Source organism: Equus przewalskii, chromosome 5, assembly GCF_037783145.1.
Source record: "Equus przewalskii isolate Varuska chromosome 5, EquPr2, whole genome shotgun sequence".
Lineage (NCBI taxonomy): Eukaryota > Metazoa > Chordata > Mammalia > Perissodactyla > Equidae > Equus > Equus przewalskii.
This window is the reverse complement of record NC_091835.1, coordinates 68,215,227-68,233,407: the sequence shown is the minus strand read 5'-3', so window position 1 is coordinate 68,233,407 and position 18,181 is coordinate 68,215,227. Positions and strand designations below refer to the sequence as shown.

Here is an 18,181-nt window from a genome sequence, read left to right as displayed (position 1 = left end):
GTAAGCTTTCAAGGAACCCTAGTCATGGTACCCTGAACTCTGAATTCACTGGCTTCCCCTACTCAATAATAACAGACACTGGGTGAAGACTGTTATACAAACCGAGAAAACAAAGAAAGTTCTGAGATAGGTAACGACAGGAATGTTTACACTAAATTGTTGGCAACTTGGTGACGTCTTCTCTGATTATACCAAAGGATTTTTTTCCAAGTAGAAAAATCCCAATGGAATTGTTCAATTACTGCAGGAAAAAAACAAAATAAAACAGAACCCAGGCAACTGCAGGATGCTTTACTTTCCTAAGTTGATGCTGTGGTGGCAGATACCATGATGCAGTCTCTTAGACACTGAAATCTACATCCAAAATATTAAAATTTGGAAATATTTAAAAAACAGCCTCTTATAAAGTTGTTTTGCCTGAAAGGATTCATATGCGAGTAAGGTACAACCGCTCAAGACTGTTTAAATATATAAACTCTTATTGTGGCATTTACATTGAGCTTTTGTCAAGGGAGCGGAGAGAGAGATACCCACTAACCAGTAATAGCTTTGATTAAAGATCATTCTTACTTGCTTCAGCTTTCACTTTGTCCATTTCGGCAAGCAACGCCACTTCTCGATCCATTAAACTACGAAGGGATGACAAGGGGGAAAAGGTTTGATCAGAAATTCAAACAGAGAAACAGCACATTGTTAAAAGTGGAGAAAGACTTATGAGTTTGTTCACTAAAAGCATACTATAAAGTAATCATTGTATAGACCACATGAAAATTCTGATGTCTCATTCTCAGCAAAGAATATTTTAAGGATTCCAATAAATTAAATAGACCTAATCCCTTTTATTTCTCTTTATTAGTCCAAGAGTTAAGAACCATTAGATGGCAGTAGCAAGCTGCAAAAATGTTTCTTACTGAATTGTGCTAAAGCAAAAGTCCTTGTGAAAATGACGTATTTCCACAAATATACTCACATATTTTTAACTTTATATTTTGGCCCATAAAATTGGACAGCTTTGCTTCTAAGGAACGTACCAGGTAATACCTCTGCTAGGGCATGGTAAATTTATCTCTGATTAGGATTTGTAGATCCTCAACATTTTACCACAGTTGCAACCAAGTCCACTAGCACTTTAGTCTTTAGAATACAGAGTAGTCAAAAGACATACATACATTGTGCTGATTTCAGGTAAACATTTAATAGTGATCCAGAAAAGATGGAGTCAATGGTTTCTGGTAGGCTTTTTACAGAAAAAGAACATTAAATGAGCAATTAGAATTTTCTCCACTGCAAATGTACATGGTTTACAGGCACCTTGTAAAAGAGCCCACCATCTTCAACGCATAAAGACATAGTAGGCTGTCCTAGTATTCAACCTCTGGATGCAAATAATTTTCCTTACCATATCAGTTTTGCTTAGTGGTGGCAAAAAAAAAAAATCTAAAATTTTAATACCTGCATGAACATGAAATGTTCTACCTCTCTTCAAATTTGGAATTCATCGTAATTTCTCCTTTTGAATGTAATTACAGGGAATGTAATTACAGAGTTAATAAAAGCTCTACACGTTTCCGATTGTAAAACCAATAATATATACATACATGTATATGTATACACACACACACACACATACATATACGCACACATTATACTAATTCAATTTAGCTCAACATGTAGTTATGTTAGCACAAAGTAGTTAATATGGAGACTGCAGTGAGATACACAAAAAAGTATACGGCAAGGTCATTTCCTCAAGGAGCAAAATCCTTTATAGTGAAGTGCCAGAGAACACAGGTTTGATAATCATTATGCATGATGTTAATAAACAGACTTTTAACAAAACAAATTTCTTCGACATATTAATCCAAAAGCACCAGACTAGAGAGAAGATACAACTATGGTGGGGTAGCAATACTTTGCTAAGAAAGCATTTTCCCAAACCTTGGCAATATTTTGCTCCAAGAACTCTAGCAGCATTTGGAACACCTAAAAGGCAAAACAAAAGCACAACTGAGATGGGAGCTGCCAGCCTCGAGTCTGACATTACCTTTCTCTTCTGCTGCTGAATCACCTTAAGCTGCAGACACTGTGTCCACCAGATGACAAATGTGTCTCTGACAAAGCTTGAAAAATACTTATTAAAAAATTTCAGTAAACAAGTAAGCTTTCTGCAGCTTACAATATTATGAAAAAGTAGAATGTCACATGACACTGTTAGCAAGGGAAAAAAGTCCTGCACCATCGCAACCAGACTTTTTTGTGGCAGTATGAGCTGGTACACTGTGATGGCACTTTTTTTCCCCTGGGAGAACAACCAGGACAATTTAAATAAACTTTGTTTCTTTAACGACTCATGGGCGATCGTAAGAAATTCACAGGGTAGTGCATGGACAACCATTCAACTAGCCCATTAAAAAAAAAATGGTTTACATTTTCATGCCCAAAACACTGAAAAGCAGTAAGCACTTTCATTTCTTTTTGTTGTTTGTCATGTTGCCATCTCTTGATAACATCTATTGAAAGATCTGTGATGTTAGCCAAGCATTAACCAGAATCTACTGATTAACTGAGGCTATTGGGACATTTTCTCAGAGAAAAGCTTGATGAATATTTGCAACTTTACATTATAAAATACAAAAATGAATAAATGTTACAATATATGTCATTTAAGCGCTTGACAATTAGCTTTTTTTGTGTGTGTGTGGTGAGGAAGATTGGCCCTCAGCTAACATTTGTGCCAGTCTTCCTCTATTTTACGTGGGATGCTGCTACAGCATGGCTTGACCAGTGGTGCCAGGTTGGTGTCTTGAACTGAACCTGTGAACCCTGGACTGCTTCAGTGGAGCCCAGAACTTAACCACTACTTAACCACTACACAGCCACCACCAGGTGGACAATTGGCTTTTACGATTGTAATGTAAGTGCCTGACATTAAGCTCTTGATTGCTGAAGCATCCATTTCCAAGACACTCATCTTGAATAAAGAGACTGCCAGCTATATCACTAGATACAGAGCCAGGACACCCTGTCCTTGAAGTTTCCCTTTTAGAAAGCCCTGGGTGACCTAGACAACTGACTGCGGGAGTGATCCTACTTTACCCTTCCCATACTTTAATCCTCGCTCTTCTGTTTTAAAGTCATCAATAAAGAGTGGACCTGTGAAACCCCAGGCACCCCACCCTTGACTGCAATAAAAACAGAATCCCAGGTCTGCACTCTCCTTAAGCAAATCTTGCTATGTGGCCCCGGGTGTGCTGTGTACCCTCCTGGACCTGTGAGTAATAAACTTTGTGTTTTTCAAAGTTCCCTGATGATGGTTGCTGAGGTGCATCTTACAATTCTAAGAACCACGAGGGCTTTTCCAGCCACAACACTGGCTCATGTAGGGGTCACCATAAGGAGCACAGGGCCCAGGTGAGTGCCCCCAGGCATTCCTATCTGGCAGCATCACTACTGATAGGCTGAGACCAACATAAACAATATAATAATAACTTTATTAGAAGTACATGACACAGTACATCATGTATTACAGATGTGTAGAAGAATGACCGTATTTTTAGGTCATTAATGCTAAAGTATTTAAGGGTGATGTGTCATGATGTCTGAAACTTCCAAATGGTTCTACCCACAAACATACACAGAGGAAATACAATGATCATTGTACTATCCTCTCAACTTTCCTGTATTTTTGAAAGTTTTCATAATAAAAAGTTGGAGAAATATGTGTATCACAAAATAAATAGAGAGGGTGGGAAGAGTTAAAAACTGGAAAGTAGGCTAAGCACTAAGATAAATAGTAGAGGCATGTTTTACAATTAAAAACAATAATTTACTGTAATACAACTTTCTAACAATGAAGAAACTTAAGCTAAATTTCCCATCTGTTCCTAATCTAAATGGTGGTCCCAGTATGGATCTGTGGTCAAGATATTCAAAAGTAGCTGTGGTCTGAGGTAAAAGTTTTTTGTTTTTTGTTTTTTAAGATTTTATTTTTCCTTTTTCTCCCAAAGCCCCCCGGTACATAGTTGTGTATTTTTAGTTGTGGGTCCTTCTAGTTGTGGCATGTGGGATGCCGCCTCAGCATGGCTTGATGAGCGGTGCCATGTCCACACCCAGGATTCGAACCGGTGAAACCCTGGGCCGTCGAAGCAGAGCACACGAACTGAACCAGACATGGGGCTGGCCCCGGGGTAAAAGTTTTTAGATGCCATAACTGCAAGCAATGACTCCTCTCAGAGAGGCATGAAAGGCTCATTCAGACTGTCAGACTTTCTGTTACCTTGCTCACTCCAATACATAAGGGTGCTAAGCTTGCAACTGTTCTCAAGGCTTTCCTGAATGGAAATATACCATAATGAGAATCAGATACACTGGATTCTGACACTGTGAATGAAATTCAGCTAAATACTGTTGGGATCCTGGTTAGAAAGACACTAGGTCTTATTAAGCCTGGACCTTATACAGTACAGAGAATTTCCATACCCTTTCTACAATCATGACAATGGTTTTAGACAACCTGTCACTGTTACTAAGGAAAAAGACTGGTAAATGTCTGAATGTTCTGTATTTCCTTTCCTCCTTACCAAGACCTTTTACCATCTCCCCATTTGCTCAACTTATTCTAAAGCTTTTGTGTAATTTAGTCACTCAGAATAGTTGTTCCTGTAGCGTTAGCATTCATATCTCTAAGATATTATGTATCTATCATTTGAAGAAAGCGCTTTGATTTTTAACATGTAGCTTACTGATTCTAGCTATTGCCTTCCGTAATTCTTTGGTACCAAAAAATTGTTAACTATCATTTATTCATGGTTGTTGCACTGGAAAACAATGTTATAATGGAAACACAACTCTAGCAATCCCATAGTTAATTATTTCAAGGGGTAATACTCTAAACCATTCAATAATATTCTTAGAAAACATTTGTACTTGATTTCATTTGCCGAAAACCTACAACCTACAACCTACAAGCCAATCAAAGCAGAAATCCTAGCAAAGCCAATGCAAACACCTTTATTTCTCTGGAAATATTTCCCTCTTCTCATATAAAATAAGCAAGAAAAGAGAATTGTCAATAGTTATGTGTTTTGTTTTGTTTTTGCTGAGGAAGATTTGCCCTGAGCTAACATCTACTGCCAATCTTCCTCTTTTTGCTGAGGAAGACTCGCCCTGAGCTAACACCTATGCCAATCTTCCTCTATTTCGTATGTGGGTCATTGCCACAGCACGGCCACTGACGAGTGGTGTAGGCCCACACCTGGGAACTGAACCTGGGCTGCCAAAGTGGAGCGTGCCAAACCTAAACACTAGGCCACAGGGCCAGCCCCTGTCAACAGTTTTTATTAGCAGAGAATTAATGATGCTCCATGTGTTTTGTAAAACTCCATACTCATGGCACTGGCCTTACTGGAGTATGGAACAGATACCTGGGCTCAAAACAAAACCAAAAAACACCAGTTAGGCAGCCAGGTCATCATATTGAGCTGAACAACTAGGGTAAAACGAATTGAAAGAACTAGCTTAATATATCAAATTTGGATCTTATGAAAATTTGATGGGCTCCTCTTTGTCAGGGGTCCTTTACAAAGCACATGGATGCGTGACTTCTACTTTAAGAGTCTGGAGTAGCTTTTAAGAAGCTAGAATGTGAATATAGGCTGCTTTGTGAGACAGGCCCTCAATGGATAACCTTTTCTTCTGCTCTTCTCCAGTGGCCAAAGTTTCTCAATTCTGAAGTAATGCTAGAGGCCATCTGATTCGATATTTTACAATAAATTTAGGAAAAAAGAACCAGAAGCAATCTAGATCACCAAGGAATTTATTGCTCAAGTTTCTAGGTGGTAAGGAAAAATGGTTGGAGTGTTAAGCCACATGGTGAACGGCTGACTAGATCCTCATCTGAAAATGTGATTTGTTTTTTTGAATCCTCCTTCTGGAATTATGATAGCAATGTCAAAAAGGAGACATGTGTGAACCAGGAAGGCAAAGATTGAAGAATAAAGGCAACCAGACATCCCTGGTAAGACACAGAAAAAGGAAGCATGACATAGTGGAAAAGAATCACTTAATACCACGTATGACTTTGGGCAAACTACTTTTTCCTATGCCCATCTTTTTTATCATTTATAAAATGAATATAACACTACAAGTGATATTGTTATATAAATTAGAGATACTATGCATAAAAGCTTCTCACATACAATAGTAGCTTAATAAATGGCAGCAGCAATTGCAATTATTATTCTAATTTCTGTACTCATCTTGATCCCTCAGTTTCAGTACAATAGCCTGTAGCAAAATGCCTTCATAGTAACTCTGGCAAATCATTATACATTCCAGATCCATTGTCTAGAAATTCTTTTTTAAAAAGACTGACATCTGAGTTAACAACTGTTGCCAATCTTTTTTTTTTCTTTCTGCTTTTTCTCCCCAAATCCCCCCAGTACATAGTTGTATATTTTAGTTGTGAGTCTTTGTAGTTGTGGCATGTGGGATGCTGCCTCAGTGTGGCCTGATGAGTGGTGCCATGTCCGCGCCCAGGATCTGAATTGGCAAAACCCTGGGTCACCAAAGGGAAGCGTGCAAACTTAACCACTGGGCCAAGGGGCTGGCAGCTAAAAATTCTCAGATAATCACGTGCACACACACAAACAGCGGAGGCAGTTCCACAGAGGTGACTCAAACATAACTTTAAGTGAAAATAATGCATTAAAAAATTACACTCTCACTATGATTATTACAACCAGTAAGATTATGCATGCATATAGATAAAGGACACAAGGGAACACAGAAAACAAAAAATTAATTATGTGTTAAAATGGTAGAGTTATATGACATTTATTTTGATTTTTAAAAAACTGCTGTTATAATTTTGGGAACTATAGTAAAAACAAGAGGGAATAATGGAACCTTTGAAAAAAGAAAAACAAAATTCAGATTCCTTCATCAAATGCTCTCATTCTACCTCAGTCTCTGACTTCACCCCTCACTGCCTTCAACTACTGTCCCTTAGCCTTAGCTACACTGTGCAGGATCCCTCCCTTTATGCCCTTTCTATGCCTTTGCTTATCTCGTATCTCCTAAATGCAGTATTCTATCCTCATCCTTTCTGCCAATGTAAATTCCATGCTTCTTTCAAGGCTTGACAATGATTCACATCCTCCGAGAAATCTTTTCTAATCGACCCCACTCCATGGAAACTTTCCTTTAATCTTCATACCCTTCCCCCAACTAAGATGTAACCTGAAGAATATCTGCATCACAAGTCACTGCAAGCTGTGACTTAAGAAGAATAGTCCAGGACCTTCTGAGTTACAAAATCAAAAGAACATTGAATATTTGGATGAAATATTCCTTCTTGTAGCTTTATTTTATTGAAATGAAAAAATACTTATAAAGGCTTTCATAGGCTCAGTCAAACTCCTGGTCCTCCTCATTCTAACCCTGTTCCATAACAACTAAATTCTTTATTCCCTAAATTCTCCTACAGTGGGGTTTCTGTTACATAGCCTTTAAGCTGAGGAGGAAATAATACATGTGACATGTATCAAGAGTCTCTAGCCTTCTTCCCAAGCTTTAGCTGGGAAGTGAGGCATCATGATGGATGGGATGAAGGTCATAGGTTACTGAGAGTCAGGATACAAAGACTCGGATACTGAGCCTGCAACTTACCATGTCATGTTAGGTAAGTCGCTTAACCTAAGACTCAAATCCCTTTTAATAGTTAAGTAGAATTAAAAACTCCTACTTCACAGGACAGAAATATCGATAAAGAAATCAGATAATATGCTTGAACATGTTTGGTAAACTGTAAAGTAATCTTCCTATGTTATTAGCTGTTTTCACAGATGGTTCAAGAGTAAAATTTTTAAATCAAAGAACAGTGAGAACCACGGAGGCAAGTACTAGTAGAAATAAGATATTAATGTACTAAGCATGTAAAAACTGAAGAATAATTTAACACTATGGAGTGTTATGTACATTTTTGATAACACATTATTATATTAGCCCATCCCTTTCTTTTATGCTTTTTAGACATTTTTGAAAGTGCTTTGGTTCACAAAATTATTCCTAAATTTTCAGCATCTCTATATGGACTTTAAGGATCTAAAAGCCTTTGCTAAGACTACTGGTAGCTTAATATAAGAAGAAAAGAGAAGCTCAAATAAAAGGAAGTAATTTTTCTAAGGTCAATCAGGAATCAGCTATGAAAAATTTCAAAATCTTAAGCACAGACTTACATTGACTTTATGTGTTATAGAATCTCAAATTTCTTACATCTTAATAAGTACCTTTTGACTTTCAATAAAATAGAAAATTTTATTTAAAAGGCAAGCTGAGTATGTATCCTGTTGGCATTTTTCACCAATACGTTTTATGACAAGTGTTCAAAGTAGATTATACACTCCAGCTTCATGTTCCACTCCAGATCCTGCTCCTTAATAGCTTTAAACTTAAGTCAACTAATAGCTCCAACAATGCAAGTCAGACAAATTTTATTAATTAACGAGTAAAGTAAACTTGGGTCTAGAGATGATTATTACTAGATCACCAATAAGAGCAGATTTTAAGTTTTATCACTGGAAAGCCTCTGCCTTTACCTTCCCACAAGTATGTGTCAGCTTTCATTTGGCCTCAAAGTGAAAGCAGTTATCTAAGTAGTCCCCCGAGTTCCCCGTCTGGGGTAACGAAACCTTACTGTTGCAAATTTGTTAGAACCTTTCGTTTTTCCTTTATACTATAACCAACACAAAAAAATGGGTTCCTAAGTGACATTAACCCCAAGCTCTAGTTCAGTGCCAAACGGAGTTAGCTCACCTGCCAATTATATCTTGAAGTAGTAACTCCAAGGGGCAATGAAATAAAGCTGTTTAAAAACCCAATCAGCCAGAGAAAAGGGTTTTACACCAACAGGAAAGGGCAGGTGATCTCTTTGCTCAAGTGAAATTGACCTGGTTGCTATGCCTGCTGATCAGTCCTAAACACACAGCTCCCAGGCAGGAAACCACTTCATTTGTCATTTATTAAAGGAGTTGCCCTGTGGCTGGGTGCCAAGTCAACAGGAACTCACAAATCTCTCTCCCGGAACTAAGTTTCCTGGTTCAGACTGGCTCTGGATGGAATCAGATCCTGTGGCTAAGTAATCAGTAAGCTAAACAGTTACAGAGACCAGAGGCTTATCAAGGCAAAGTCGTGATGACCTACTCTAGCTCTTTACTCTTTTCCAAATGAGTCAACAGTATCTGATATGATAATAATCCAGGGCAAAGGGCATGGACTTCCACCCAGAGGTTCAGAAAGAGGAGAAATCGGTTACCTAGAAAAATTTCCAGAAGTTAGAGCTTATTTTAAGGTGAGTTTGAGAGAATTGGTTGGATTTAAATAAATACAAAGATACAGGAGAGCATATTTAAGGCTGGGAAAGTGGCATTAACTAGCATATGGAAAAGGAAATCTGAATGTTAAGTTTTGAGTCAAGTAATCTGGCTGGAGCAAAATGTATGTAAGAAAAACAGAAGATGTGACATTAAGTTTCTAGCTATAAAACCTGAAAAGGGAAGAAACTCGAGATTCAGGACAAAGCATGGGTAGACTAGCAGATGAATTATCTATCCTAAAAGTACTTCTGGTTGTGATGATTTACTGGACCATTCTACACTTTGCAAATGATAAAAGTAGGAGTCAGCCACTTTTTGGAGGCTTTCTTCTACATCTTTGTTAATTCACTCCCTCTTCATCCCACAGTACAGGAGGACCGAGGCTACCCACACTCCCTCTTTCTCTCGTCTGCTGGGGCATGAAGTGACCAGACTAAGTTTACAGAGACACGGATGAATACGACCTAAGAGAACAGTCCATAGACAGGCAAGAAAACGGATGGTTGGGAGGAAGAGTGGTGTAGGTTCTCTCTATTCATGATGAAAAATAAAAATGGCAAGTAATAGGATATATTGGAGTATATGAGGAAGCCATTTTGTGTAAACCTAATTCGGCCTGACCTTGTCTTTCCAAAAGGGCCTGACCGTGGCCGTGGCCGTGGCCGTTGAGCATGCATTGTGTATCTGCTTTAGAGATTCCCCATGGCAAGAACAACAGCCCTTGAGATAAAGGTGCAACTTCTCTTCCCCTCCCAACACTGGCATTTCTTTAAGGATTAAGCGTCCTTCCTCGGGCTAGGAACTGATCACTTGTGGCACCCCACGTATGACCACCCAGCTCAAGACAACAGATTTGCCTCCTGCTACGCCCTCGAGATAGCAGACCACTACCTGCTGTGCCCACCAAGTGCGGTGCTGACAGGGCAATCTTGTGACTATTGTGGGAGGGACATTTCAATCATATGTGAAACACCCTCTTTGAGGGTATATAACTACCCTGTGTACCCCCACTTCTTTGGAGTGCTCTGTCCCTTTGTGAAAAGATTCTCCCGGGTTATAATCCTCAGATTTCAGCTCAGATTAAACTCACCCAAATTTTCATTTATAGATTGGTTATTTTCGTCGACAATGAACACTTCCTCTCATTTTTCAGGCCAGGCTAGTCTTACAAATAAGTGGAGTGGACAGTCCTAAATCCATAAACATCAACCTAGCTGCTTGTCTGCCCACCATTTTATTTAATTTGGTCCTTAGAGCTCTTCTATTTTCAAAAAAGTCCCTTATCAAATGCAAATACCTGCCAGAAAGGAGTTATGGTTTAAATATTAGTTAACACTTTAATATCTAATGGTTAAAATGGTTACATGCTCTAGAAAATATACTTCTCCCCCCAAAAGTTTCTATAATCAAATACATTTAAGAAACAGCATAGCATAGCTCCTTCTTCTAGATTTACAAGGCATATTAGCATTGAAAAGGCACTGAGAAGGCTAGTAGTAAAATTTTTTTAAAAGGTATTTTCATACCTCTTTAACTACCGAACCCTATTTCTTCTATGGAACCCATATTAATATATTTTAAGACATGAGTGTTCTTTAGAACACAGTTCAAAAAACACAAAATTAAAACAAATCAATGTTTAGTAATAGGGCACAGAAGAGACCATTAGGGCGGGGTGCATTAGGAAGGATAAAAGGAGGTAGGAAAGCAAAGACAGATCTTTTCTACTTTATAACTGGGTTCAAAAACAGCATGCCATTGATTACAGGTTCCTGGTTTAAAACATAGACCCTAAAGAAATAATGTATGATCTACTCTATAATTATTTGTCCATTTCCAAACAATACTAACCTCAGGCCCATTTCTGGAGCATTATGATTCTCTGTGCTACTCATTCCCACACTGTGTCCAAAAGAATATACCTTAGGATTTTTAGCTAAATATACCACAGGATCTTTAAGTCTCTCCCCACTATGTAGAGTAGTTAAGAGTCAGGAATTAAAGAACTTGGTGAATGGCTGACCATCTTTATAAATGATCCTTTTTGTGCTACTGATATCAAATGCAACTTAACTTACCAGTTCTGCAATTCAGCAAAAGCTTGTTTCATTTTCTTAATGGAAGTATCCATCTCTTCTTTAACTACGACTCGATACCGTGCAAGAGACACTGTGCAGCGCTGGAGGTCTTTCACAGATTTTTCAATATTGGAACCTTGGGAAAAAACCCAAGGATTAATTAAAAAAAAAGGGAACATAGGTAACTTGAAAGTTGGATCTGAACATTTAAGCGTGTAAAGTAACAAATGTTGTGCAGACTAAGAATGTTTCCTAAATGGCCACCCTCCTCAACAAAAAACTCATGTTTTCATAGATTTAAAAAAAAATAAGTATCCTGGCTAATATGGAGTAATAGGAATTGGATTTGCCCTCCTGTCTTAAACAACTAAACACACACACAGACAAAATACACAAAACAATAGTTTTCAAACAATGGACAATAGGCAGTACTTTCCCCCTCAGAAAACAGAAACAAAAGAAGTGAGGCCCAGGATTGCCCCAACTTACTGCCACAAGAGTTTCCAGGCTACAATGTAAGGAGAAGTCCTAAACTGAGCCTGGCGGTCTCCCTGAACTGAAGGGGCAGAGCTGGGAATTTGGAGAGGACAAGGTGGCTAAAATTCTCAGGGCAGAATATGGAGAGGAGAGAGCTACACAGAGAGGAGAGAGTTGTACAGAGATCTTCAGAGGATTCTCAGTGCACAGCTATGAGGAGACTACCCGAGACAGTAAAAGACCCACTGGAAAGGAGCAGGGGGAACAACTCCTAGAGCTCCCCCAGGCCAGGAGTATTTAATGTTCCCGCCAGCCAGAGCGGGGCAGCAGGCGCAGCGCTTGGAAGGGTGCTGCCTTGGTCATGAGGCAGAATTAGCTCTAGACGAAAGGCTGCTCTAGTTCTACCTACGAAGCTTAACAGCAGCCTCAAACTACGTCCAAGTAAGAGTCTCAGAACAAATCACAAGGACATTTAACAAAATACAAAAATATCTAGAAATCAACAGAGCAAAACTCACAGTATCTGGCATCCAATAAAAAAATTACTAGGCATACAAAGAAGCAGAAAAATATGTCCAATAATGGAGAGAAAAATCAATTAACAGAAGCAGATGCAGAAATGACACAGATGTAAAATCAAGTAGATAAGGACATCAAAACAGCTAATATAATCAGATACTTCATATGTTCAAGAAGGGAGAGGAAAGCATAAGCACATTAAGGAGAGACATGGAAGATATTTTAAAAGACCCAAGCGAACCTCTTGAGATAAAAAACAATGTCTGAGATGAAAAATGCACCGGATGGGATTAGCAGCAGATTAGAAACTGCTAAAAAAAAGATTAACGAATTTGAAGAAAGCAATTTTAGCAACTATTCAAAACTAAATGATACACAGAGAAAAAAAGACCAAAAAAAAAAAAAAAAAAAAACTATTTGAATAGGTACCAAATTTTCAAAACTCTCTAAACGACAGCATTTAGTAGAACATAATTCACCATACAGATATTACAGAGTTGATAAAGCTCTCTATCTGTAGCATAGTTTGAAGCATCATATGTGGGTAACCCAACTTTGTAGATAAAGATGAAATACATTTACCTACCCAACACATTTCAACCGTTTCCAAGAATTCTATTAACCTTCCTATATTCACCAATGTCAAAGTTACATATACAATTGATAGCTGCAACCATGGGTCTAAAAAGTATATAATGTGCCAAGATACAAATTTTCAATTTTTTATTTAACTTCTTCCTCATCTCAACTTGATTTCTTTTAAAATCTACCTAAAAGCTTTCAAGCCTTGTGCTTTTATTTTTGCTTGCCTGAATATTCTCAGACTTACTCTTCTGCACCAAGCTGAGGGTTTATGCTAGAAAGATGAAAAAGGAGAGCTTCATTAATTAAATTTAGCTCATGTGGAATAAATAACTCAATAAAGAGCAACAGGTTACAAGTGTCTTTTACATTTCTATGTTTCATTTATTTAGTGGAGTGGACCACCATGCCTAGATGTATGACACTCAGAGGGGCTATTATCTCTATTATTTAAATGATTTTTTTTTAAGATTTTTAAAAATTTTTCCTTTTTCTCCCCAAAGCCCCCCGGTACATAGTTGCATACTTTTAGTTGTGGGTCCTTCTAGTTGTGGCATGTGGGATGCCACCTCAGCATGGCTTGATGAGCGGTGCCATGTCTGTGCCCAGGATCCGAACTGGCAAAACCCTGGGCCACTGAAGTGGAGCATGCAAACTTAACCGCTTGGCCACAGGGCCAGCCCCTTAAATGATTTTTTTTTTTTAAAGATTGGCACCTGAGCTAACAACTGTTGCTGATCTTTTTTTTTTCTGCTTTATCTTCCCAAATCCCCCTAGTACACAGTTGTATATCTTAGCTGCAGGTCCTTCTAGTTGTAGCATGTGGGACGCCGCCTCAATGTGGCCTGAGGAGCAGTGCCATGTCCACGCCCAGGATGTGAACTGGCGAAACCCTGGGCCACTGCAGTGGAGTACGTGAACTTAACCACTAGGCCACAGGGCCGGCCCCTTAAATGATTATTATAGTTAATAATAATCATAAAAAAATAAAGCAAAGAGCTACCATCAGTCAATGCTAAGTACTTAAGAGAAAATGACCTTGTTTAAAATTGGAGTCTGACAGATATCAGTAAGAGCATGAAGTTGTGAAGAGAAATGAAAATATTTCTTTAAAATGTCATATCAGAGATGGCAGCGCTTTTTACTGTTGAGTCAATCAGAAGGTAAAAATGAAGGAAACAGCACAAAAATGTTGCAGTAAAGCAAATAAAAGAAACAGGTTAACATTAGTAGGAAAGTCACCCTGGCAGTCGTTTGACTTTCATTCACAAAAGGAGCCCCATCATTGTAACAAGACTGCACAGCATCTAAACCACTATCTAACTCCAACTGTGTACACAGAATTAGGGAAGGGCAGAGTAGTCACTGCCTAGAAAACAGAAAAAATATTACCTGCTGCCCTTCAGAGACCTTATCTATGGGAACAAAGAGATAATCTGCCCTCTTTAGTCAAAAACACACATTTTTTATTTTCTCTCAAACGGAGGCCTCTGATTTACCTAACTTTTTGTTGGTGGAGGAGAGCGGAACATCTTCTATCCCCAGATTTGAAAACTGAAGTCCAGTGGTAGGTCTTGAGAGGGACTTGGCAGCATTCCTATTTTGTTGAAAATTCTGAGTAGAGTGCATAGCCAAAGACTTTGACTCAAAATCAGAGACACCATTCTCCAGCATGGATTCTGTCAAAGAAAGAGGCCAGTATTTTAGAGCAAAATTTACAGGTAATCAATCAAGCAGTCTTAAGTACACACAAAGAAAAAATTTAAAAATGTTTGAGGCAAAACTATGCCTCTTAAAAGGCTGTGAACAAAATCAACTGACAAAATAGATCAAAGAGTAGAGTCAGTTGGACGAGGCTATCAGCAGCATCTGGCTTAGCCCTAGGCGGCATCTTGAGTGAAGATGAGGAGGAGCCTGTGCTAACCCAGCTCTAGGCAGCCTAGCTCAGTCCCTGTACCTTGGTAGCTTCCTTGTAGTTCTGGGCACAAGGAGGTGAAGACAGTCAACATCACCAACTTCTGCTAGCTTCTGTAAGTTATGTTGAGGAAAAAAGAGTTTTACGCTGTCCCAAGAAAAGAAGAGTTTTAAAAGCTTTAGGGAATAGAAAGGGCAAAGAGTAAGGAAATGAAAGGAAAGCTAGCTCAGAAAAAAAAAGGAAGCCATCATCACTGGTCTGTTTGAAGTCAGTTTAGGTGCTATATTTTTCACTGAGCCTTTTTGTTTGTGTGCGAACTAATCAATCAAAGAACATCTAAAAAGTACAGCATAATTCTTGAACTGGCATTATGTTTTTAAGGCTAGCAGTAACAGAGCAAGGGGAGCTGCATCAACAAACAAGTCATTTAAAAAACTATTTTAAAAGAGAGATTCCCAATATCTTCCCAGAGCCCTCAACAAAATGGTTAATAAAACAAACCGAAATGCTTACAAAATACATGCATTTATAACTAACACTAATCTTAACTCTTCACTAGAAAACAAATGTGAGACTATAAAAACCAACAGTCTACGTCTCATGAAAGCAACGGGATTACAGTTATTATTATATATTCCTCATTGTGCTGGGTCTTAGAATAATATCAACATCAACATTTTTCTCAGTAAGTGTGCAATTAAAAAAACATGATCTTATGATCTAAGTACTAAGGGACTATTAAGTTAGATTTCCATCAGACTGATTTAGACTAAAATTAAATATGAGACAATGGAACAAGAATTATATTTTTCTAGGCCTTTGATAACTGCAAAATGCGACTCTTTCACATAAGAAGTAACAAAACCCCAAAAGTAAAAGACTAACTAGATTTAATTTATTGATGCTTTCTCAACCAGGAAGTCTCTGTATTTTTCAACAAAATGTAACTTTTCAAAGATCTGTTAATAAACTCACCTGTTCTTTCCAACACATCTGGCGTGGCTGACTCAGGGTCCTCCAATTCTCTAGCATCTACTGAAAGCGTCTCCATACCTTCACTGAGTGAGTCCACAGACTCAGTATCATTGATGGCACCATTGACATGGTAACCATTAATACCACCTTTCTCTGAGGAAGGTGCAGACTGCTCCTCTTGAATGGAAACCGATTTACTGGAATCTGGGATATTGTTGCTTGCTTCTGCTGTAGGTTTTGGTTTGCTTTTCTTCTTTTTGTTCTAATGGTTATTAAAGATTTGAAAAAAGAAAAGAAAAAGAAGACCCCCATAACCCAGAGAGGTAACTGTAGCTACCCCGAAGCAATCAATGTTACCAATTTCTCATATCCTCTTGCAAAAGTTGAACATACTTTTGTACATGTTGAACTACTGACTAAACTAACTATGTAAAATACTTTGGATAAACTCAAACACATAAATATAGAAAATTTACACATGGCAAAGCCCACAATAAGCAAAATCAAAAGATAAATTACAAAATATGAAAAATATGTGCAACTTATATACAAACAGCTAAGTATATACGGAGCTCTAACAAAAAGCAAACAATAACCCAATAGAAAAAATAGTATAGGATATAAATATATGGAATGAAGTGCAACCCCAGTCGAATAAGAGACATAAATTAAAACTGCACTGCAGAGGATTCTAGGAAGATGGCAGAGGAGGCAGCATCAGGAATCTGTCTCTGCACCTAGACAACAATGCACGGGCAGAATCTGTATGGTGTAACTAATTTGGAACTCTGGAATCTAATGAAGGCTTGCAATTTCCTAGGGACAACTTGGAAGCAAATTGTGGTTAATTCTGGTCAATTTCAGCTCTTAGCACAGTAGCAGCTACCCCACCTCAGCCAGGAGACAAGCAGCTGTGCATCGGTTCCTGGAGCAGCCTGCACACAGCTTGTGGGAGCCAGGATAGGCAAAAAGGACCCTCTCCTACAAATATTGGGGATCTGTGCTCTGATCGCTGACTGCTGCATTTGATCAAACAGTACAAACAAAGAGGCAGGCTGTCATTGTTGTTGCACCTCCTCCTAATGTTGCCAGCCCCTCCTCCTCTGGCTGAAGTAGCTTCCAGGGGAATTAAGGAGTCAGTGTTCTTCCCTTTCACTTCATTTTTCTCTTTTCCCCCCTTTTGGAGTCAGATATTAAATACCAGGACATTCAAAAACAACTACAGATATGAGAAAAATTTGAAAGTGACCACATATGCCCAGGCAAAGGCTCAGAAAAGACCTTAAGTGTACACCCCAGGCTGACCTTAGGTACAGAGACAGCTTACAGCAATTAAAAAAACAAAACCAAAGGGCAGGCCCCATGGCCAAGTGGTTAAGTTCATGCACTCCGCTTTGGCAGCCCAGAGTTTCGCCAGTTCAGATCCTGGGTGTGGACATGGCACTGCTCATCAGGCCATGCTGAGGCAGCATCCCACATAGCTCAACCAGAGGCACTCACAATTAGAATATACAACTATGCACTGGGGCGCTTTGGGGAGAAGAAGAAAAAAGAAAAAAAAGATTGGCAACAGATGTTAGCTCAGGTGCCAATTCTTAAGAAAAAAAAAACAAAAACAAAAAAACACCAAAAGCAATAACAAAAATACAGCAAAGCCCAAGGAAGGGGGAGAATTTAATTTCCACAGTTACCACATTATTAGACTTAGCTGTCTGGTTTTCAACAGAAAAATCATAAGGCACACAAAGAAACAGGAAAGTATGGCCCATTCAAAGGAAAAAAACAAATCAAGAGAAATTGTCTCTGAAAAAGACCTGAGAGCCGATATACTAGACAAAGACAAAGACAGATAACTGTCTTAAAGATGCTCAAAGAACAAAAGGAAGATGTGGATAAAGAAAATGAAATATAAACAAAATGGAAATATCAATAAAAAAGAGAAAACCTAAAAAGGACTAAGAAGAAATTCTGGAGCTGAAAAGTACAATAACTGAAATGAAAAAAAAATCACTAGAAGGATTAAAGGCAGATGTGAGCAGGCAGAAAAAAAGAATCAGTGAACTTGAAGATAGGACAACAGAAATTATTGAGCCTGAGGAACAGAAAGAAAAACGACTGACATGAACAGAGCCTCAGGGACCTGTGGGACACCATCAAGCAGACCAATATACGCATCAAGGAAGTCCTAGGAGTTAGAGAAAGGAAGACAAAGAAAGAATATTTAAAGAAATAATGGCCGAAAACTTCCCAAATTTGATGGA

The 18,181-nt window shown here is 38.5% G+C and overlaps 1 protein-coding gene across 1 annotated transcript in view; it reads right to left on the bottom strand.

Annotated features, from left to right (window-relative positions):
* Positions 1-18,181, bottom strand: part of SPATS2 (spermatogenesis associated serine rich 2) — a 133,817-nt gene that overhangs the window by 7,568 nt on the left and 108,068 nt on the right. The window contains 4 exon segments of the mRNA XM_070621213.1: positions 571-629; positions 11,453-11,588; positions 14,530-14,709; positions 15,921-16,182. Of these exon segments, the coding sequence (XP_070477314.1) occupies positions 571-629; positions 11,453-11,588; positions 14,530-14,709; positions 15,921-16,182 (637 nt within the window).